This window comes from Crocuta crocuta, unplaced genomic scaffold (assembly GCF_008692635.1).
Source record: "Crocuta crocuta isolate KB4526 unplaced genomic scaffold, BGI_CrCroc_1.0 scaffold383, whole genome shotgun sequence".
Taxonomy (NCBI): Eukaryota; Metazoa; Chordata; class Mammalia; order Carnivora; family Hyaenidae; genus Crocuta; species Crocuta crocuta.
In genome coordinates, this window is record NW_027531897.1 from 3,775,502 (window position 1) to 3,800,316 (window position 24,815).

Consider the following 24,815-nt stretch of genomic DNA (forward strand, 5'->3'; position numbering starts at 1 on the left):
CTTGCTGTCTACAAGCTAAGAATTGGGATCTCACCAGACACCAAACCTGCTGTCACCTTGATTTTGAACTTCCTAGCCTCCAGAACTGTGAGAAACAAATGTCTGTCATTTAAACCATCTAGTCTATGGTATTCTGTTATAGCAGCCCAAAATAAGGCAAGTGATCTTAGAATCTTTTTAACTTGTCATAAAGAGTGTTAGTACATTCTTGCATACACTGGGTTAAAATTATGTTTTCTCTCCATTATTTTATTACAGTTGCCTTTGTAACTGCAGTCAATTTTATATTGCTGGTGCCTCAGTGCATGTAAAGAGAGCAGACAAGGAGGCACCTGGGTTGCTCAGTTGGCTAAGTGTCCGACTTCAACCCAGGTCACGATCTCATGGTTTGTGAGTTCCAGCCCCACGTCAGTCTCTGCGCTGACAGTTCAGAGCCTGTTTCAGGTCTTCTGGCTCCCTCTCTCTGCCCCTCCCCTGCTCATACTCTTGCTCTCCCTCTAAAAAATAAACATTGAATAAACATAAAAAAAAACAACAACAGACAAGTGTTGTGTCAATATCACTTGGCTTTCCCCACCATATCTAAGAGAACTAAATGAAACAACACAGTACATAGGACATTTTGTTTGAAAATAAGTCCGTGACTCAGTGTTAAACAAATGAGACTCAGGGTTTAGATTCTGATTCATTCCATTTTCAAACCTAAATCCTTGAGAGGAATGCTTCTTTGCAATGAGTGTTTCTCTTACATAAGAATGGAATGTAGTTTTTGGAAACGGTTTTTAAGAACCCATCCAGGTATTTCATCATTGTAAGGTAGTGCTATATTTTGCAGACCTTAAAAATGGAACTTAATCATACATTTTGGTCAATTTCTTTTGATAGCCTTGCCTAGCCAAAAGTAATTAGGAGATTAAAGAATTGAAAGTATCCACAGCAGAAAAGTGTACCAGTGTTTCAGTAACAGATATTCAGCCAACCTCTGTGTTGTTGATTTTGCTCAATCAGTTATCCCTTATGAACACAGGGTAATGGGATGACAGTGTATGCATTCATCTACTCATCCTAGAGCAGGATTTAGCTGCCTGGTGTTAATGTAGACTCCCTAAGATCACATTTCTTAGCTCTTTTTCATCTGCCCTGAGGCCTTTATTATTCTTTCATGGAAAGGAAACAAAACAAGTGCCACAATGATAAGGTGTTGTTATTCTATCCAAATTCAGAATCCAGAGAACATTCTGTAGTCATGTTCCAACTTTTCTGTCCCTTTTTAGGAACCCACTGTACTTCTTAGCTTCGCCTGTAGTTTCAACCAAAGGCCTAAGTTTAAGGGCTCCTGCTGCTGCTTTGTTGGTGAAGATTGATTTGTTTAAAGGATGGTGAGATTAGGGAATGGGGAACTCCTTTTCTTTTCCTCAGTCTCTCATTTCTTCACTTTGTCTGGCAGCAAAATGCCTTGAAAAGCACGCCAGTTACATCTTTGTGATTAAGCAAAACTCCTTGCATTGTTTTTCTTTGTAGTTTTCCCTGAGGTGATTCATGTTTGAAAGAAGATAAGGCAAAACCATAACATGTCAGAGAAGCTGATAGGATATGAAGTTAACATGATGCATGGTAAAGATGAGAAATCCAGGAGAAAAAAAGGAGGTGCAAGGAGAAGTTTGTGAGAATTATTGTAACATAATGTTGAAAAATGATGATAATGGTAATACTTGAGAAGATTGAAATAAGCTGGTTCATTCTTGGTCTAATTTGGCAAATCACGGTTTAAGTATAGTATAACTTGAATTAGTTAACTTTGCAAGATTCTTTCCATCTGCAGAAATGTGGGACTGTTGGCAAAGAGAATAGTTTGTAGGAAGGGAAAAGCTCAGACATTTATACATGGAAAAGAAGGGAAAATAGTAATGAGAGAATGGGTGGAATAAGAAATAACACACACATAAAAGAAATTTTAAAAGGTAAAATGTAGAAGAATAGTACATTTACAAAAATATGAAAGTAACTGAATTAATGCAATTTTTAATTTTTTTAATGTCTCAAATGATTACCTTGAACTTACAATGAACATTTTGTTATGTACAAGTAATACAATATTGAGCAAGCACATACAATCAAGGTATGGAAAGGTTTATTAGTCAATTCTCCATTGAAATGGAAATTCAGCATAGTTGAGGAAGTTTACCTTGAATAGAAACTAGGTCTTTTAGATTATCATTCTCGATTTTTATATAAAAACAACTTGATTCTATATTATGTAATTTGTGACTCAAACTGTGTAATGTTTTTAAATCCATGGCTGAAGTCTTCCTTCTGCTTAAATTATAATAATAACCTAAAGAAGAGAAATCTTTTAAAAGTGTGTATCATGGTAGATATGGCCATATATGAATTATTTTTCTTATTATCATAAGAATCACCTTTTCCTTTCATCAGTCATGGGTTTTTATTGTTTCAAAGCTGACCTAAGATAATATGGTCATGCATACTCTTTTGGTTCATTGAGTGAGTGTTATCAGTTATAATGAAGGGAGGTTTTAGAGCAAATGCCACTAAGCATACAAATATGTATTAAACAAACATGGAATTACAAAATAGTTCCTATTCCTTGTTTTATAAGTTGATTACATTCCAGCTCTCAGTTATTTAGGTGCTTTCATAACATTTTCCATGAAAAATGCACTCATTTAGTACATAAGCCCATTTTAGCGACAGAATTCCGCTACAGAATTCCACTACTTACCGACACAATCCTTCAAGCAATGATTAGACACACAACACAAATACCAGGTGCTTTACATTAAGTGTACAGCCTGCAAATTTGCTGCATTGTATGTGTTCATGCAGACCAAGGGAGTGTTTCTGAAATATTTTGACCAATCGACATAATCTGGAACATCACTAATATTTGTTCTTCATTGAAAAACATCTTTTTCAACATCTATTTAACATCCATTAGGCTTATTTTCCATGATCTCTTGTGTTGGTTATTAGAGACAGGCATAGGTGGAACACCTTCTGATTAAATGTTAGTTATACAGAAATGTGTACAGCAGAGTAAAAATCTTTATAATCTCTGTACTCTCCCATTTCTTCTGTGGATAACCACGGTTAGCCTCCCAGATTTTTATCTGTATACACACTTATATAAATATATTTTTTTTAGCTATGAGAACTATTTTCTAAGTTCTCTAGGAAAAAAAAAAAACTAGTTTGGTATTCAAGGCACTTAATAATCTGTTCCCCCAACAGGAACTGTCTAAACTAATTTTTCGATGTTTTATCCTACACATTCAGTGTTTCAGCCTCCCTGGACTTACAGTTTACTGCACATGCCATACCCTTTCCAGATTCTGTTCCTTTGATTATTCTATTCTCTGCCTGGAATGCCTTTATTTTTTCTATTTTATCTGATTATATATTTAAAATCTGTTTCAGATGTTAAATCCTTTGTGAATCTTTTTTTTTNTCATAGTATTTTATATATAACTTGACTATAGCAATAGTCATCATTATAACAGCTATCAAGTATTGGCTCCACTGGATGTAAGTTTAACTTTTTTTACACTTATTTTATTTAAGCATCTTTCCACATTGCTGTAACTTACCTACTTATATGACTTTTCCCAAATAGACCACAGTTAACTTACCCAACTTTATTTTTTTCACTTAAATCAATGTTATTTTAATTATTTTTTTAGTTTTAATTAATTAATTTTATTTATTTTTAATATAAGGTATTGGCTTCCATACATCACCCTGTGCTCATCCCAACAAGTATCCTCTTCAATGCTCATTACTCACTTTCCCCTTTCCTCGATCAACCTTCAGTTTGTTCTCTATATTTAGGAGTCTCTTAAACTGTTTGCCTCCCTCCTTCTCTGTAACTATCTTTTTCCCCTTCCCTTCCCCCATGGACTTCTGTTAAGTTTCTCAAGATCCACATATAAGTGAAAACATATGGTATCTGGCTTTCTCTGACTACTTATTTCGCTTAACATAATACCCTCCAGTTCTATCCATGTTGCTGCAAATGGCAAGATTTCATTCTTTCTCATTGCCAAGTAGTATTCCATTGTATATATAAACCACATCTTCTTGATCCATTTGTCAGTTGATGGACATTTGGGCTCTTTCCATGACTTGACTATTGTTGAAAGTGCTGCTATGAACATGGGGTTACATGTGCCCCATGCATCAGCACTCCTGTATCCCTGTATCCCTTGGGTAAATTGCTGGGTCATAGGGTAGTTCTATTTTTAATTTTATGAGGAACCTCCACGCTGTTTTCCAGAGCGGCTGTACCAAACTACCCAACTTTAGGTCCTAGTATGTGGCAATATACTTGGACACATAATATGTCCTTAGCAAATCCATATATGAGAAAATAAAAATAAAAATGTTGCTTTTCAGCACTTGGTATTAAAGGAAATACATAGATCATAATTGTTCTTGGTGAATATAGACTAGAGAAGGTTACAGCATGAAGTGAATGCAAAAGACACAAGGAAATGGTATGTCTTTTTCCTGTATCATGTAGAGAATTCTATAGGTATGTTAGAAGATTGGGAAAAACTGAAGAAAATGCAAATAGATTGATCTTAGTCTAAGACGCTTTAGCTTGAATTATTTGTTGATAGTTTTAGCCTTATGTGGGTATTTTGGGCAGTCATTATAGAATGAAATAATTTTCATCATGAGTGTAATATAAGAGGTATATGCAAAATGAGAACAATGAGAGAAGATGAGAAAGGACTGCTATGAGGAGGGAATGGAAATTGTATTTACCTCTGATCTTCAAAATTTTTGCTGAATTTGCCTCCTAAAATAATTTGGAAAGATAGCATACCACTTTGCAAATTTTAAAGTTACTATCTAGGATCACCTCGGTGGTTCAGTCGGTTAAACGGCCAGCTCTTGGTTTTGACTCAGGTCATGATCTTATGTTTCATGAGTTCTATCCCTGTGTCAGGCTTCACCCTGTCAGTGAGGAGCCTGCTTGGGATTCTCTCTCCCTCTGTTTGCCCTTCCCCACTCACATTCTCCATCTCTCTCTCAAAATAAATAAATAAACATTGAAAAATAAAAATAAGATGAAATGTTTTTTTTCCATGCAAACCATCTCACTTCTGAATTCTGACTATATCCACTTCCTTTTTCTTGCTTCATTCATAATGATGGACCCCAGGATGAATGCATTCTTGAATTATCTATTTGTGTATATTCTTTGAGACTTTTATACCCAGGAGGCAATGCACCATAATATTATTTGGGATGAGCGGGACATATGCTTTCTTTTTTGTAAAATAGAAACAGAGCAATTATGAAAGGAAAACTGGTTGCTTGCAGGTGCTTGCATTAGGAAAGGGAATATATGGAGGTTGAGCATTTGGACATAGATTCAACATAGGCATTTATATATGCATTACTTATGAAAAATCTTTGTTTACGTTTTCTTGAAGACTCCTGGTATGGGTTATGTCTATGTAACATCATAGGCATTGCACGGTATGATCACGAGGTAGATTGTGACACTGAGAATATACTTTCTGGTGCTTTGGTAAATACACCAAGCACCCTTTTTATATCGTATAGATGCAGATATCAAGAATGTACAAATAACTGCAATCCCATGTTTTACCAATTACAAGACAAGGGGGAGATGAGTATGTGAATGATCAGAAGAGAAAGCTATGCTAGAGAAGAAATCCTTTTCCCCAAATGTACAGTGTACAAGATGAAGAGTTTGAAATTCTAAAAATAAGCAAAGGGAATTTCTAGGGTTTTTGAGTTCAACAGTATAGTCGTATGCTGGTTGTGATATTTGTTTCTTGAAAATACATTTCAATCTGGTGAACAACAAGGGATTAATTATTATCCCTTTCCTCAGTAATATAGACTATTATTTATGTGTAATCAAAGAACTTTTATAACTTGGATTTTCCTATAGTTTGTGAAATTTTATATTTTACCTGAAAAGCTTTTCATTTCTAGCATAAAACATAGGCTAATAAAAATGATCAGTGTTTTTAAATTTAATTTTTATTCTCACTTTAAAATTGAATGGTTTGGTTTTAAAGATTAGTTTACAAGAATATTATAAAATGCTTAGAATAGGTGTTCACATCAGTATTGATTTAGCTTTCTAAATGTAATGTATTTTAAAATATGCAACATTACCTATGGACTTAATATTTTCTATTGAGTTATAATGCACTATAGCATTAGAGTAAGTCCAGCCAACATTAGGAAAGTTTCTGTTGAGCCATTTGTTTAAGTATTTGCAAATTCACTTAAAAATACTTATATTTTAAACATGCTAAGATGTTGATATACAAGTATGAAAACTATGTGATATCAAGTTTATTCCCATTGCTGTATTGGGCTAATATTTTTAAAACAAGAACCTGTGTTAGAGTTGAGGATCTCCAGATAGTTCTTATAGCTCAGAAGTATAAAACACAGTCTGTGGCTATAATTTAAGAAAAAAAATATTCCGGCAGGTTCAAAGAGACTGGGGATAAAAAGCTACCCGTTTGCCTTTTTGTAGAAGCAGTAGCAATCTGCAGACAAGCTATTCTAGCTTCAAAACAGTATGGTAGATGGTTTTCTGGAACTTGCAATTACAGAAATCCACTTTAACCTTTCTTTCTTACTGGCAGGTGTCCCATTGGCTTGCAGCCAGAGGCTGCGAGTGTAGTGCAGCCGGTGTGTCCCCCAGAGTGCTGAAAATGCCGACACTCCAGCTGGCTGCTCATAATTGCACTGATTGTGGTCTGACAATCCAGAGCTCCAAAAAAGAAATGTGATGAATATACGAAAATATTTTACAAATTTGATCAGATTACAAATTTCACCTCTCTTTTTTCTCCTCTATAGATATGATATCTGCACTTATAAAAATAAGCCCTGTGGAACATTGGGTAAGTTTGTTTTTTGTTGTTTTTTTTTTATGAAGGGAAGATAGTTCAGATTGTCTTTTCAGCTTTACACATAATCACTAATTTGGTCATTTTCCTTTCTGACACATCTGAAATTACTCCCATAAATTGTTAAAAACTTGATCTTTGTGGTATGTCATTTACTAGGAAACAAGTAGAATGATGATTAAAAACAACTTAGAAGGTGTTTCTAAATCTTCAAACAATCATGTTGAATCAAAAGTTACCACTCTATAATGTATTTTCCAAAAATACCAAGGAATTTGAGAGCAAAGGAAAGCAAGCAATATCTTCAAATACCAGGCTAGGAGAGGAAAGGGGGTAAACTGGGGAGATACTTAAAGGAGAGATGTTGTGTTCTTAATATACTTCTTTTGGTGCAATTTAGTGGAATAAGTATACCCCTGTAAATTAAGATATTAGAAATTTTCAGCACCTGAACAACAATAAAATGAGTGGGAGGGAGGGAGAGAGAGAGAGAGGGAGAGAGAGAACAGGAGTATCATTATTTTGCTCCTCAGATATTTGTTTTTTTGAAAAGCATTTCTGTAGTATTTTAGAATTTAAAAAATTACCATTTGTTGCAGAGTGTAACTTCATTCTGGTTAAAAGTTAACTGCAAATGTAAGTGGAGGAAAATGATAGCTTTCAAGTAGACTTTATTTTTAAGCACGGGCTTTTTTTTTTCTATGATAAATTTTTAGTGTCATAGCGACTTTTTACAGACATAAAAGTCTGTAAATTCAGCTGAAGGTGAATTTTCTACTTTCTCTATGACAAGTCTCAATTTTCTTGTCTGTAAAGGAACAATTATGAAATCTATTCCTCTGCCCCTCATAAGAATTTCAGGAAGATCAAATTTAAGCAGAGGTGGGAGAAAAGGTGCTACCCAGTTTCCTAGAGAGCTTGGAATGTCACCTGTTTAGAGACTAAAATTTGTCTTGATTTTTATCTGCCTTTCCACTCTTCTCCTACCCCATTTCCCTCAGGATTTAAGGGTAAAGAAATCTCTATTAACCAGTGATGAGTATTTATAGTGGAGAAGCTTGCTAGTTAAAAAGCCATTAGGCTTTTAGGGAAAGAGCTGTATTTCCTTAGAGGTCTCACACCAAAAAGATTTAGATTTTTAGGTTAATAGGCAACTTAATTCATTGGAAAGGGCCCCAAACAGGAAACTAACAACTGGCTTTGACAGTTTCATTGCATTACCCTTTACTCTTTATTTAGGACTTTGTTCCTCAATTTCCTTATCTATGAAGTAGGAGCAGTATCTTCCCTTATGCACAGGGATATTGTTAAGATCTTTTAAAGAAGGATGTTTACTAAAGAAGTACTATAAAATGCACTGGTATTATTACTTATTGTTTAACCTAACCACTCTATTCTTGTTCGAATTCTATAAAACATTTACAAAGTGCTTTATCAATTTTGGATTCAATGGCCACTAAGCTTCAAAGCTAGAGCTTATATTTTTCTAGTATATGTATATTCTGAGGATATACATATGTGTGTATATATACACTTTCTATTCTGCTTTTTGAAGGTAGATTATTTACACTGAGATATGTTCTTCATTAGGATAATAGTAGTAACACTGCCTGTACTTTTGTTGTTATTTTTACCAAAGTAGATTCAAGATAGCTTTCTATCCTACATCTCTTTTTTTTTCCCCGAAATATGCATTCCAACTTTTATAGTTTATTAATTTCCCAAATGAATGCAATAATACTTTAGTACATGTCAATGAATTTTCAAACTCAGTATAAATTATTTTTCAAATTATAAACCATTATAATTTATCTTTTGTATTATGGCATGGTAAAAACTGAGTGCATATATTTACATGTATTGATGTTCATATGTGGAAAATAAATTATTAGTACAGAATTTATCAGGTTTTTTCTGTTTGGGTGGTTATTCTTGACAACTTTAATGTTGGTTTTATGCCAATACTTGGATATTTTACCTTGCTTAGTACCTCTGATGACCAATTGTAACATGGCTAAGTAGATTTAAGGGTGCAAACTGTGGCCATCAAACTGAGGAAATCTAAATGACCCATATAGTAATCAAACCCCTATTAACACAATCACACGTAAGAAGTTTGACAACTTTGATTTTATAGGAATACAGAAAGTTGTAGGGGTTGTGAAAAGAACATCTAAATTATTTTATTTCAGTTAAGATTTAGCTCTATATTTTCAACTAGTAGTTATTTCCCAAATATTTTCTTTCCAAAGATGTTCTTTTAGTAGAATAGCTAAGTTAATTTTCAATCAGATACAGAAGTAAATCTGTGCTTACAAATACCCCTTGGGGAGTCACTGAGAAAAATATTACCACACAGCATATACCAAACAACCACTATAACAACAAACAAAAAGCTAACCCATGGAATAATATATTTTGGAAAATAGAAGAAATGTTAATTTAACAATAATTATTCTTTGTAATTGTTTTTTAGCCAAATTTCATAAAGCTCAAAACAGAAACATAATTCAAACAATGTGACTTTGTTCTTCTCGTATCATGGATGATATTGAACTCAGTAGCTTAAAGCCACATAATCTATTACTGCAACCTTTTTTTTTGTTTTGTTTTTTTTGATTCTTTCCTTCTTCTCTCTCTTTCTCTCAATGGAATTTGGAAGTAACATTCAGTAAATATTTTTGATTAATAAAAATCAAGTCACCTTGCCCCAACTAGTCCCTCTTTTTCCTTCCTCTTCTTTAGGTCACAAGATTTCTAAGTCAATGGAAGGGCACTACAAGATAACATTAGTATTTATAATAACTCAGAGAGGCAGAAATCAACTTCTTCCCCAACTCTTGCTCCTTCCACATTAAACAGTAGGAAAAGCAAACGGTCTATTAGGCAATCTAACACTGACCTCAACTTTGTTTCAGTGTGCCTATTATGTTCATATTTTATATTAAAAGGTACAGAGAAACAATTTCTAGAGCTTTCTTGTCAGTAAAAATATTAACTAAATAGCTTTTACTGTTCCAAATTAGTGTAGCTGGGAAATTGTACCTAACATAGAACATTGTTTATTGCAGTCAATAAATATTCATTGAATTGAATTAGAATCACTTTTTGTGGGAAGATAATTATTATTTGGGTAATGATAGTAGACTACTAACATATAAAATGTTTTTCCCACTTTTCCTTCAATTTCTTCTAAATAGCTTTCATCTCTATATGTGTTAAATATGATTTGGCATCTGTTTCTTTATAATACATGACATTTTATCTTTCACACAAAAATTCTTTTTTTCTAAGCACTGTTTTAAAATTATGTACTAATTCACAGGGCATGATATTTATTTGGAAGTAAATATGAAAGCTTTTACAAGCCAAAATTCCCAAGGGAGGAATACCTTGGAAACATCACATTTCACTAAAATCAGCAAGTTAACACTGTAGTTTTTGCTTTATTAGTAAAACTAATGCGTTGAAGGGGGATGGGAGAGGGGATAAATACACTGAATGTGTGAATGACTTGCTTTCCATTAAAATACCAAAAGAAATTGTTGCATCACTACCAGGACTAATTTCAAAAGATTTAAAAAAATGCAAAACGTATTTTTAACAGTTCTCCTTTTTCTGTTTTGAATCATTCATTTCTGCTTTTATAAAAAAATGTCATGTAAAAAATCTATTTGGGATTCCCTTTTTTTGGTAACTAGAAAGTTGCTTGTATATTTTTATGAACCCACTAAACTTAAACAGATCTCTTTAGAAAAATAATGTGGATATATTTTGCTTTCTGCAGCCTAAAGAATGTTAAAATAGAAATGCTTTCTTGAATTCCCTCTTCTGGCTCAAGTTACTAGGTGGTCCCAAGTTACCAGAAGTAAAATTTATAAATCTAACCCCTAGTCTAGACATTTTCCAGCACTGACTGCAGTTCAAAAAATATTAATGTCTAGCCGGCAAAGTGAAACTCCCCCCAGTGATTTTGCAAATGACTAGAAAGTTAACCTTTTGCCAACTGCTCCTTCTGTGCATGGAGGTTATTAAAAAGAATCCAGGCATTTATAAGTATGGGCTTTTTAAGACTGAAACACCTTGGCTTGACCCTTTGTGTCTCCTTCTGTTTATTCAGGCTTGGCCTCTGTGGCTGGAATGTGTGAGCCTGAAAGGAGCTGCAGCATTAATGAAGACATTGGCCTGGGTTCAGCTTTTACCATTGCACATGAGATTGGTCACAAGTGAGTGAGTTTAAGAAAATCAAAATAAATTTTAGAACTCCACTCTTTTGCACAACTCATAACTACCGTGTGGAACGCCTGTGTTCAACCATATTTTACTGCCTTTTTGCCTGATTTCAACAGAGAATGTTACCATTTGAGGTGTTGAGATAAATCATCTTAAGAACTGGAGACTTGTTAAATAATCTTTATCATTCAATGACCCCTATTTTTAGAGTGGTGAATGCATCACACGTAAATTTTGTTATATATATTTGAAATAATTTATCTTTAGCGTGGTCTGTTCATCACCTAGTTCCTCCAAGTTAAATTGTTTTAGTAATCTGTCTTTTCCTTATGTGACAATACCTATATATTTTAAAATCACTATTGACACTGCTACCATAAAGTCTACTCTGACTTTTCACTCTTCATACAGCTGTGAACATACCTTTTCCAGACATAAAGTTTGTGCAGTCAATGCTGTGTAACTTGTGTTTTCAGGTGTACTTGTATGTCATTGAAAACACACACACACACACACACACACTCAAAACTGAGGTTACAAAGAGTGGTGAGACATCATTCTCATCACTTTTTAAGAGGAATTAGAGTTTTTAATATTTGCTTTAAATAAATCTTTGTCCTAAACTGTCCTATGGCTGCCCCCCCTTATACATAAACATAGCAGTAAAATCCTTACTTTCTTTATTTCAAGCAGCAGGCAGTAGTAAATGTTAAAGCCTGTTCATGTGGAAGGAGAGAAATTTGAAAACTTTAAAAAGATAGTCAAACATTTTTAAGTAAAATAAGCAGCCTATTTGCAGAAACTCCTGACATTTGTATGATTTAAGTTTTACAGTCTGCTTTTTTGGTAGAGAAGTGGGGGAAAAGAAGAACAAATAAAAATGAATGTTTATTATACACTTGCCTCAGAGGTCATTCGTGAGAAATCTGTAGTTTACCTTTTTTGTTTTTTGTTTTTTGTTTCAAAATTGAGAGTGAAATTGAGTCAGTCTGTTGCATTATTTTGAAGATTGCAATTTAAAGTTTACCAAATTAGTGTTGATTTATGTGTAAAGGCAAATGACTAGCAAGTTGAAACCTAACTTGATTCAGACATGAGGAAAAGTCAGTATTACACTTTTAATGAAGTCCAAAAAATATTGGTCTTCTAGTTTCCATTGCAATAAACAGCAGAACAAAAAGGCAAAGCCTTCTGAACCAGTCAGTTTATCTTCAACGCACTTAAAAATCTGGCTCATTAATGACTGTCATAATCTTATGCAACCAGACTGAATTTAATAGGTTCTGTTAGATTCAATTACATTGAAAGGTTAGGACAAGTAACATACAGTGGATAAACAATGTGTGTATGAAAGCACCATTACCACATAGAGTCACAAGTTAGTCAGTGTCAACATATGCCTTGTAAGGCTCATTCTTGTATGTACTTAATAGCTGAGGTTAAGGTTTATCTTTCTTTGTGTTTTTTATTAAGATGAAGATTCTAACTGACCTCCTGTCAGACTTCATACACTCCTTTTTGTTGTTTTTGGCCTCTTAGGTAATTCCTTTTAATTCTTCGTAAGATGAATGGTTTGTACCTTATGTGGAAGACTGTGAAAGAGAAATAGAATATGAATTTACCTTTTAAGATTTATATGGTTTGGAGTAACTTTATTTCACAACTAATTCTTGTTTGATAATGTGACTGCTAAAAATGAGGAGGTGGGGAATCTACAAAATGCTTTATATTGAGAGCCAGAAAAAATCCTTCCACTTAACAATGTTATTTGACAAACTGAAAATCAGGTATCTATCCATGTCCAGTTGATTAATGGGTCAGTTTCCTCTATTCCCTTTTCCCCAAACAGCAACACAGGGTATGTCTAATATATCTTTTTCAATATAGCAAATTATTATTATTTGGTTAGCTAGGAAAATCTGTTTCATGGAAGAAGATCCCTTTACTTGTTTTTAAGATCTTAGGGCTTAGTTTTAAGGAACTTAGCAAATCAACTCTGGCACAACTTATGGCATCACTAAAATACAATCCCCTATTCCTGAAACAAAGCAACAGCCATAGTAAATATATCAGGTACAGTTTTCAGTTAGAGTGTGCTGGATTTTTATAACTTGTATCATTTAGTAGGATGGATGTTAAGTGATGTGATGATATCTGCAGATTCATCACGGCGAAGAATATTTGACTATAAATTACTGAGAATGCCCCCATTGAGTCACTAGACTGAAGATTTTCAATGTATTCTTTACATTGTGTAGAATATGGTTTTGCTCCCACTGTATACTCTTGTAGGTATAGAATATCCATTTTAAGCAGCTATGGGATAACTTTTTTCTTTGAGTAGGACTTGGTGACCAGTTTTTTTTTTTTTTTTGGGAGGGGTAGCCCATATGGGAATTGAATTAGTGACCACTTTTATTTCTCTCCATTCTTTTGTGAAAACAAGAAAGATTGAGGTTTATGCTATATTTAAATGACATGTCTAGCTATACACCAAAGGGAATTAATGAACCTTATAGAAAAGAATGTTCATTGAAAGATATTTTTTATTAATAATGTAGTTGCTGTAGGTTTCAGCAATTGAAAAAAATATATGATGTTGAAAGAGGGTGGCAAGAATTCAACCAGACTTCTTTGTATGTTGAGAAAAGTCTCATGTTTCCACGTGGTACAAAAATAATCTTAAAAAGATATCTTAAAAATATTCATAGTTTTTAGAGATCATGTTGAAGTATGCAGGACTAATGTGACACGATGTCTGAGATTTACTTTTAAAAGAACATGAAAAAAAAAGATAAGGCAAGAATAGCAACATCTTGAATTTTATCATCTTGAAAATGTATGGATGGGAGTTTATTATGTTACAGTCTCTACTGTTGTACATGTCTGATATTTTCTCACAAAAAGGATTAGGTCATAAGATCATAAATCTTTTAACTGACTTAGTTCATTTATTAATTAATCATGATTTAGTGAACTCTGATTTTGAGAGAATTTATGGAAGTGTTTTACCAAACGCTACAGGTGTATATTGGCCTTGCTTTTCACAATCAGTACCAATGTTTGGTCTTACCAATAGGGATACAGAAGATTGGTTAGGAGATGATTATTTTTTTTTAAAGGAGAAATGTGGCAGACTTCAGGATAAAATAGTAAATTAGGTTACTGTTATACCCAGATCGCAGTATCTTCAACGATCAGAGACCACCGGATAGACCGAGTCATGCATGCAAAGGCAAAGGGCTTTATTATGGGCTCGAGCTCGGGCTCACAGACTTTACCAGCGCAGTGGATCCGTGCTGTGAGCCCCGAACAAAGGCAGAGTAGGGTCTTTATGGGGTTTGTGACGGGGGAGTTACAGAAATTGTGGCATGGGAACAGTGATCCAATCGTAATTATTCAACATCATTGACAGTGGGTTTAACCATACACATTGTGTAGAGTATTCGTTACTTTTGGCGGGATCCAATTACAACATTTAGAGTACCTTTAAATTTAACCAATTACAGAGCGAGCCTAGGGTCTTGTTCGGCAACTAACGGGTTAACTTTAACATTAGGTAACAGAGTCTTATCTATGGTTTCTATCTATAGGCCTCTCCCTTAGTAATGTGGAGGGTGGTTTCTCCTGCCTTGGGCAATGTATAACTGCCTGATAGTTTCGGGGAAGCTGAAACTTAGGCCTTCTAGTTTAGAGGGGAAACTTAAAGCCTGTCATGGAGTCAGTTTGGTTTAGACTTGTGTCCTTACATTACCTGTGTTAGGAAACTCTTACTACTATTTTCTTTCAGCAGAACTTCCCTTCTCTTGTTGCAAGTACCTAGGTGTCTCTATCTGGTTGATTAGGACTGTACTTTCATAATAGAAGGCTAATAATTAACATCCACTGAGGTATTTGAGACTGTATTTGGGACTTTAAAGCCTTTGTCTAGTTTTGATATCAAAATAGTATTAGTCTTATAAATGAGTGAAGAAGTATTCTATTTTCTGGAAGGGTTTGCTTTCCCAAGAGTACATTTTAAAATAACATTTTGGCATAATTTACATACAATAAATATGCATGCATTTTGTGTATGGATCAATAAATTTTGGCAAATGTATATAACCATTTAATCACCACCACAATCAATGTATCAACATTTTCATTGCCTGTCTCCACCCTCATCCCCTTTCTCCTGGGTCCAGACAGCCACAGTTCTACTTTCTATCATTATAGATTAGTTTCATTTAAGTGGACTTACATAGTGGGTACTCTTTTATGTCTAGTTTCTTTCCCTTAGCATAATGCTTTTGAAATTCACCCATGTTGTGCATACTAGTAGCTTTGTTGTTGTTGTTGTTTTCTGAATTGTATTCCTTATCAATAGCAATAGCGCCTACCACATTTTAAGTTTTTTCTAGTTTTGGGCTCTTGTGATGAATACAGCTGCTGTGAACATCATGTACAAATATTTGTTTGGACATTTACTTTCATTTCTCTTGGGTGGCACGGCTGATAGTATGGTATGTGTTAGGTTCGTTTTATCATAAACTGTTTTTCAAAGTGTCTGTATACCATTTTGCATCCCCACTAGCAATCTCTGAGAGTTCTTATTACTTCAAAATCTTTGTCAACATTTGTATTTGTCTTTTTAATTTTAGCCATTATTATGCATTTCGTTGGCATCTCATTGTAATTTTAATTAGTTAATCATCTATTTTCCGGTAAATAATGATGTTAGTGATGATGAGCATCTTTTCATATACTTATTTGTCATTCATTATCTTCTTTGAATATCCATTGAAATCTTTTTTCATTTTTTTTTTTTTTAAACTGAAGTGTTTTCTTCTTATTGAGCTGCAAGAGTTCTCAGTATATCCTGGGTAAAAGCTTTTGTCATATATACGTAATGTGACTATCTTCTCCAAGTCTGGTATTTGCCATAACTTTTTTTATGGTGTTTTTTAAAAACACAGAATTTAAAATATTTGATGAAGCATAATTAATTTTTTTTCTTTTACAGTTTGTGTTTTTTGTGTCCTAAAATGTTTTGTGTACTTCAAAATTGTGAATTTTTTCTTCTATATTTTTGTATAGAGGTTTTATACTTTTAGCTTTTTATATTAAGATCTATGATCCATTTCAAGTTAATTTTTTGTGTAGTGTGAGATAACAATTCAGGTTCATTTTTTGTCATCAATAGCTAGTTGTTTTAGCATAGTCTTAAACAAAATCAGTTGGTTTGTAGTTTTCTTTTAATGGTTTTGCTGAGTTTTGGTATCAGAATAAAGTTAGCCATATAAATTGTTCTATTTTCTGGAAGATTTTGTACACGTAAGGTTAATGTTGTTTCTTCCTTACATGTTTAATAGAACTCACCAATTGAAGCCATTTGAGCCTGGAATTTTCTTTATGGGAAGATTGTTGATTAATAATTTAGTATTTAAATTAAATATAGGAAACCACATTATCTAAATCTTTTGAGTTTTTTGTTAATTATGTCTTTTAAAGTATTTAGACTATTTTAACTAAATTGTCAATTTATTATCATACAGTTCATAATATTCTTATTGTCTTTTTTAATGTCTGTCATATGAATAATGATGTTCCACCATTCATTCTTGATATTTGTAATTTGTGTTTTCTCCTTTTTTCTTTTTTTTCCAGCTTTATTGAGATATAATTGACATATAACATTGTATAAATTTAAGGTGTACAACGTGATGATTTGATACACGTATATATTGCGAAATGATTACCATGATAAGGTTAGTTAACACATCCATCACATCATATAATTAATTACCTTTTATTGTGTGTGTGGTGAGAACATTCAAGATACACTCTCTTAGGAACTTTCAAGTATACAATACAATATTATCAACTATAGTCACGATACTCAATGTGAGACCTCCAGAACTTATTCATCATAAACTGGAAATTTATACACTTTGTATACCTCTATTTTCCTTCACACTCTAGTCTCTGACAACCACTAGTCTATTTACTGTTTCTAGGATTTCACCTTTTTTAGATTTTACACATAAGTGAGATAATACAGTATTTGTCTTCAGTCTGACTTATTTCACTTATAATGCCCTCAAGGTTCATCTTCATTGAACCAAATGACAGTATTTTCTTTCTTTTTATGACTGAACAATATTCTAGTGTGTGTCTGTTTGTGTATCTATATACCACATTTTTCTTTATCCATTATCCATCAGTGGACACTTATGTTTTTTTCTAAATTGTAACTATTTTGAACAGTTTTCCAATGAACATGGGGGTGTAGGTGTCTATCTGAGATAATCATTTCATTTCCCTTGGCTGTATACCCAGAAGTGGGATTTCTGCATCATATGGTAGTTCTACTGTTACTTTTTTGAGGAAACTCCAAACTGTTTTCCATAGTGGCTATACCATTTTACATTCCCATCAACAAGGGTTCCCTTTTCTCCACATTCTTACTGGCATTTGTAATCTTTTGTCTTTTTATATTAGCCCTTCTAACAGGTGCGATATGGTATCTTATTGTGGTTTTGGGATTTGCATTTCCCAGATTGGTGATGTTGAGAACCTTTTTCCACTATATTTTCCTATAGGTCTTAAACTTAAATCTTTAATTCATTTTGAGTTAATTCTTATGAGTTGTGCAAGATAGGGGTCCAATTTCATTTTTTTGCAGTCCAGTTTTCCCATCACCATATACTAAAGAGACTATTCTTTTCCCATTGAGTATTCTTGGCACCCTTTTAAAATGTTAGTTGGCTACGTGTGTGTGTGTATGTGTGTTTTTCTAGATTCCCTATTCTGTTCCATGGCCTCCAGTTCTGTGATGCCACCAGCTTTGTTCCTTTCAAGATTGCTTTGGCAATCTTTGGGTCTATTGTCATTTCATACAAATTTTAGGATTTCTGTGAAAATTTTCATTGGAATTTTGGTAGGAATTATATTGAACCTATAGATGGTTTTGGGTAGTTTGAACATTTTAACAGTATTTCTTTTATCAATTTCTTATTGTCATCAGTATACAGTTCTTTTACCTCTTTGATTAAATGTACTTTTAAAGTTTAATTTAATTTTCTTATTTATTTTGTGTAAGCTCAGTTGGATTCTGACTCTTGGTTTCAACTCAGGTTATGATCTCATAGTTCTTTTACCTCTTTGATTAAATGTATTCTTAATCAAATCGTGAGCCTCAATTGTGAGATTGAGCCCCATGTTGGGCTCTGCACATACAGCATAGATCTTGTTTGGGATTCTCTCTCTCCCTCTCTCTCTTCCCCTCCCCTGCTCATGAGCATGCGCTTTCTGTCCCTCTTTATCTCTGTCATAATAAGAGAGAAGGGTGTCTGGATGGCTCATTCGGTTGAACATCTGACTTTTGATTTCAGCTCAGGTCATGATCTCATGGTTCATGGGACTGAGCCCCACCTCAGGCTCTGTACTGACAGTGAGAAGCCTGCTTAGGCTTCTCTCTCTCTCCCTCACTTTTTGCCCCTCCCCCAANTTTTTATTACACTTTTGATTTTTTCTTTGACCAATTGATTGTTCTGCAGGCTGTTGTTTAACTTCCATGTATTTGTGAATTTTCCTGCCTTTTTCTTGCTGATTCTTAGTATCATACTACTGTGGTCATAAGAGTCTTGAAATGATTTCAAAATTAAAAAAAAATTTTGGGGATACAATTTTTATCATAAATACAATCCATACTTAATTTAGCCAATGTTTATCACTGTGCTAAGTGTATAAGTAAAATTTATCAACACCAGTTGTGCACCTGGCTAAGTCAGAGGAGTGTGTGACTCTTGATTTCGAGGTTCTGAGTTCAAGCCCAACATTGACCAAGGAGATTATATAAATAAATGAATAAACTTAAAAAATATACCAACACCCAACAATCTCATCACAACTGAAATTAAAATTGTTCTATTCCATCCATTATTTTTTTGTTAATGGATGTATGCACATGTACTATATGCACTATTATTTTTTATTAAGTTTTTAATTTTAATTCCAGTATAGTGAACGTACAGTGTTATATTTGTTTCTGGTGTACAATATAGTGATTTGGCAATTCTCTACATTAGTCACTGCTCATCATAATAAGTATATCTTTAATCTCCTTCACCTATTTCACCCATCCCCCCCCCGCCACCTCTCCTCTAGTAACCATCAATATATTCTCTATAGTTAAGAGTCTGTTCTTGGTTTGTCTCTCTTTCTTTTTTTCTTCCTTTGCTTGTTTATTGTTTCTTAAATTCTACATATGAGTGAAATCATATGGTATTTGTCTTTCTCTGACTGACTTACTTCACTTAGCATTATACTCTCTAGCTCCATCCATATTGTTGTAAATGGCAAGATTTCATTCTTTTTTATGGCTGAATAATATTCTTATGTGTGTGTGTTTGTGTTTAATTCTTTTTTTTTGCTGAATAATATTCTTGTGTGAGTGTGTGTGTGTGTGTGTGTGTGTGTGTGTTTACCACATACATCCTTATCTGCTCATCTGTCGATGCACACTTGGGCTGCTTCCATAATTTGGCTATTGTAAATTCAGTATTTTTAAATTTGTTAAGGCTTGTATTGTGATCTATTGTGTGCTCTATCCTGGTGAATATTTTGTGGATGCTTGAGAAGAATGTGTATTCTGCTAATGTTGGATTGAACAATCTGTATAAGTCTTTTAGAACCATTTGGTCTAAAGTGTAGTTGTAGTCAGATATTTCTTCATTTTCTGTCTGAGTGATCTATTCATTGTCAAAAATGAGATATTGAAGTCCCCAGCAATTATTATATTGTTTATTTGCTGTTTTAGTTCTATTTATATTTGTTTTATATAATTAGGAAATCCATTGTTGGGTGTTTATAATAGTTACATCCTCTTGATAAATTGATGGCTTTATTATTATATGTGACCTACCTTGTTTCCTATTACAGCTTTTGAGTTAAAGTCTGTTTTGTCTGACAGAAGTTTAGCTCTCTCTCTCTCTCTTTTTTTTTTTTTTTACATTTGCATGGAATATCTTTTTCCGTCTCTTTACTTTGCACCTATTTGTTTCCTTAAAACTGAGGTGAGTCTTGTATAGGCAATGAATAGTTCATTCTTACTTTATTATCCACTTAGCCTCTCCATGTTTTTTTGATTGGATAATTTAATCCATAAACAGTTAAAGTAATTATCAATATGTAAGATTTAGTAATGCCATCTTATTATTCGTTTGCTGGCTCTTAAGTAATTCCTTTGTTCCTTTCTTTCTCTCTTACTGTCTTCCTTTGTGAATTGATAATTTTCTGTGGTGGTTCATTTTGATTCCTTTTTATTTATCTTTTGTATATCTGCAGTAGGTTTTTGCTTTGTGATTGCCATGATCTTTACATAAAACATAGTTATAACAGTCTATTGGAAGCTGATAACAACTTAACTTTGATTACATACAAAAACTCTTCTTTTATAATCTTTTTGCCATATTTTATATTTTTGTCACAATTTACATATTTTTATATGGTATATCAATTAAAACTATTGTAGCTATAACTATTTTTATACTTTTATTCATTCTTTACCTTTTATACTAGAGTTAGCATACCATCATAATATAATATTGTAATATTCTGAATTTGTCCATATATTTTTCTTTTCATGTGTTTTCTATTTTCAATGTGTTCTCATGTTATTTATTAGCATCTTGTCATTTCAGTTTGAAGAACTTCATTAAGCATTTCTTATAAAACAGGTCTGGTGATGATGGACTACCTCATCTTTTTTATAGCCCTGGAAAGGTTTCATAACTCTTTCATTTCTGAAGGACAGCTTTGCTGAGTGAAGTGTTGCTTGGCTGGCAGGTTTCTTTTTTTTTTTTTTTCTTTCAGCCCTTTAAATATACTCTGGTCTCTCTTGGTTGTAGGGTTTCTCCTGAGAAATGTGTTAATAATTGATGGGAGTTCCCTTGTATGTGATGAATTTTTTTCTCACTGCTTTTAAAATTTCCTCTTTGTCTTTCATTTTAGAAAGTTTTTTTTAAGCGTATTTATTTTTAAGAGAGAGAGCACACACATGCTTCAGCATGCAAGAGTGGGAGAGGGCAGAGAGAGAAGGGGCAGATGATCAGAAGCAGGCTCTGCACTGATAACAGAGACCCCAGTGTGGGGCTCAAACTCGCGATCTGTGAGTTTGGCCTGAGCCAAAATCAGATGCTCAATTGACCAAGCCACCAGTCATCCCTTTAGACAATTTTATTTTAGTTTGTCTTGGAATAGATAATTTTCATTTGGAACTGTTTGTATACTTATGAGCGCCATGAACTTGGATGTCCAAATCTCTCCCCAGATCTGGGAAGTTTTCAGCCATCATTTCTTTTAAAAAAAAATTTTTTTATAGTTTTTATTTTATTTTTGAGACAGAGAGAGATAGAGCATGAGCAGGGGAGGAACAGAGAGAGAGGGAGACACAGAATCTGAAACAGGCTCCAGGCTCTGAGCTGCCAGCACAGAACCCGACGCAGGGCTGGAACCCATGGACCGTGAGATCATGACCTGAGCCGAAGTCGGACGCTTAATCGACTGAGCCACCCAGGTGCCCCCAGCCATCATTTCTATAAGTAAGCTTTCTGCCCTTTTCTCCACACATCTCTTTTTGGAACTTCAATAATGCATAGACAGTTTCTTTTAATAATTTAACATAATGATATTTTGCAGAATGATATTCTGTTATTCATATAGACTTTCTTCACAATTTTATTTTCTCCTCTGATGATACTTCAGCTGACTTGTCGGAATTCACTGATCTTTTCTTCTGCATTGTTTACTCTGCTGTTGAAGTTCTCTGTTGAATTCTTCAGTCATTGTTTTCTTCAGCTCCAGGATTTTTGAGTTTTTCATTTGTTTTTTAATGGTCTCTATTTTTGTGGTTAAACTTCTCTTTTTGTTCATGACTTGTTTTCCTAATTTCATTTAGTCATCTATCTGTGTTTCTTAAAGTTCATTGAATTTCTTTAAAAAATTATTCTGAATTTTTTTATACAGCTCATAGATCTGTATTTCTTTTTTTTTTTATTTTTTTACACATTTATTCATTTTTTTGAGAGACAGAGACAGAGCATGAGCAGGGGAGGGGCAGAGAGAGGGAGACACAGAATCTGAAGCAGGCTCCAGGCTCTGAGTTGTCAGCACAGAGCCTGATGTGGGGCTGGAACCCACAACTGTGAGATCGTGACCTGAGCTGAAGTTGGCACTTAACCGACTGAGCCACCCAGGTGCCCCAAGATCTGTATTTCTTTAGGGTCAGTTATTAGAGCTTATTAGTGTCCTTTGACTGTAGAAATTTACTTGATTCCTTCTGATCTTTGCATCTTTGCATTGGTATCTGTGAATTTGAGGAAGCCATTTCCTCTTCTAGCTTTTCACAGCAGTGTTGTGGAACTACTGATGTGCATTCTTGTCATGGCTGGCTGTGATATGTGCTACATGGCTGCCTGGCATCACTGTTCAGGCTTCCTGGAGGCTGTGCTCAGCAATATTCAGACCCAGTGACTTGCTTACTTTTGTGTATGTGTCTCTAGAATGGGTCCATGGTTGGGACAAGCCAATGGGTGGGGACTCAAACCTAATAGAACTATTGATCAAATTGCTTGGCCTGAAAAGGCCACTGGCTCTGCTGTGCACTGGACTTGAGCCACTGGTTGGATCTCTGCTAAGGGGACATCTCTAGCAGTAATATGAAGTGCTAATTGCTATAAGGCTGTGTCCTTTCTGTGTTTTTAGCTTATACCCTCGGTGATCCCTTTGAGGCAGCATCTAAGTGGGCCTGCTGGTAAATGTCCTTGTATTCTGGGATAATTAGATGGGCACCTTGGGCTTTCTTTTTTCCACTGGAGAAACTGTAAGCTCAGGGAACCTACTTGGTATAGTGTTACATAGACCTGAGAGAAGGATGGTGTGATCAAAGTAAAAGTGTTCCTCTGACCTCTCTAGTGTGGTTTTTCTTATTTTGTTGTTGTTATTTAAGAGTGTTTTTCTGTCTCACACCTGAGTTCTGCGATCTTCAGAAAATATCTTACCTATGCATATTTGTTAGTCGCTTTTCTGTAAAAGATTTTAAAGTCAGGAATTACCTATTTTCCATCTTGCTGATATCAGTCTTTACTTCTTGATATTATAGCTTTAAGTTTTAAATTCTATTGTTTTCTTTAAAAAACTGATTCTTTATTTCATTGATTTTTCTCTACTGAAAAATGCTCATATAAAAATTATACTGTTCTACTCTATTTTTTCCCTTTCTTATTTTTACCTAAGGGTTAAATACCTCATTTTTTAATCCTTTTATTTATTTAAAAAAATTTTAATGTTTATTTATTTTTGAGAGAGAGACAGAGTGCAAGCGGGGGAAGGACAGAGAGAGAGGGGGAGACACAAAATCTCAAGCAGATTGCATGCTCTGAGCTATCAGTACAGAGCTCAATGTGGGCTCACTCACAGTCCGTGAGATCATGACCTGAGCCAAAGTCAGACGCTTAACTGACTGAGCCACCCAGGCCATCCCATTTTTTTTTTTTTTAATCTTTTAAATCTTTTTAAATCTTTATAAGGGAGAAGCTTAATTCATCAATTTTATATATCCTCCCTTTCATAAGAAAGGACTTCAAGCTATAAATTTCTTTTTGGGCTCTTCTTCAGCAGCATATGACATTTCATTATTCTGTATTGCTGTTTTCATATATTTTGTGTGATTTCTTCTTGGATTGTGGTCAAATAATATATTCCATTATTCTGAGCCTTCTATTTTGAAACTTGCTTTATGGTCCATCATATTTTCTATCTTAGTGAATGTGCCTTGCATCCTTGAAAAGAGAGTATTATTTGTTGTTGTTGGGTGGAGTGTTGTAGCATTTTCATTTACATCCATTTGTTTGATAGTATTGCTCAAGTCTCCTGTATTCTTAAGCTTTTTTTAAAATTTTTGATCTATCAATTTTTAATAAAGGAGTATTGAAATGTCAACAAATGTATAGATTTGTCTATTTCTCCTTTTATTTCTGTCAGCTTTATTTAATATATTTTGAAATTTTATAAATACATGCATTCACAAATAGATTGTTTTCTAGTCATCAATTATTTATCATTATGAAATATCTCTTTTTATTCTTAGTAACATTACTTCTCCAAAATGTTTTTGTCATTAATATAGTGAATCTAGCTTTCATCTTACTGTTTCCATGGTATATCTTTTTATATCCTTTTACTCTGGATTTACCTATATTTTTATATTTACTCTTTTTTAATGTTTACTTTATTTTTGAGAGAGATAGAGGGAAAGAGACAGAATGTGGGCAGGGAAGGGACAGAGAGAGGGAGACACAGAACCCAAAGCATACTCCAGGCCTCTGAGTTCTTAGCACAGAGCCCAATAAAGGGCTGAAACTCACAGACTGCGAGATCATGACCTAAGCTGAAGTTGGAAGCTTAACTGACTGAGCCACCCCAGGTGCCTCCCTACCCCCCCCACATATCTTTATATTTAAAGTGGATTTCTTTTGGATAACTTGTAGTTGGGTTTTGCTTTTTTTTCCAGTTTGACAATTTCTATTTTTTAATTGTATTTTTTTGTTCATTTACATTTAATGTAATTAGTGGGTTTTGGCATTAATCTAGCTGCTTGTTGCCTAGTTTTTC

General features: G+C 33.9%; 1 protein-coding gene across 1 annotated transcript in view; it reads left to right on the forward strand.

Annotated features, from left to right (window-relative positions):
• The window catches only part of ADAMTS6 (ADAM metallopeptidase with thrombospondin type 1 motif 6), a 270,295-nt gene that overhangs the window by 92,021 nt on the left and 153,459 nt on the right, over positions 1 to 24,815 (forward strand). The window contains exons 7-8 of the mRNA XM_077773561.1: positions 6,880 to 6,923; positions 11,050 to 11,155. Of these exons, the coding sequence (XP_077629687.1) occupies positions 6,880 to 6,923; positions 11,050 to 11,155 (150 nt within the window). The remainder of the gene's footprint in view (positions 1 to 6,879; positions 6,924 to 11,049; positions 11,156 to 24,815) is intronic.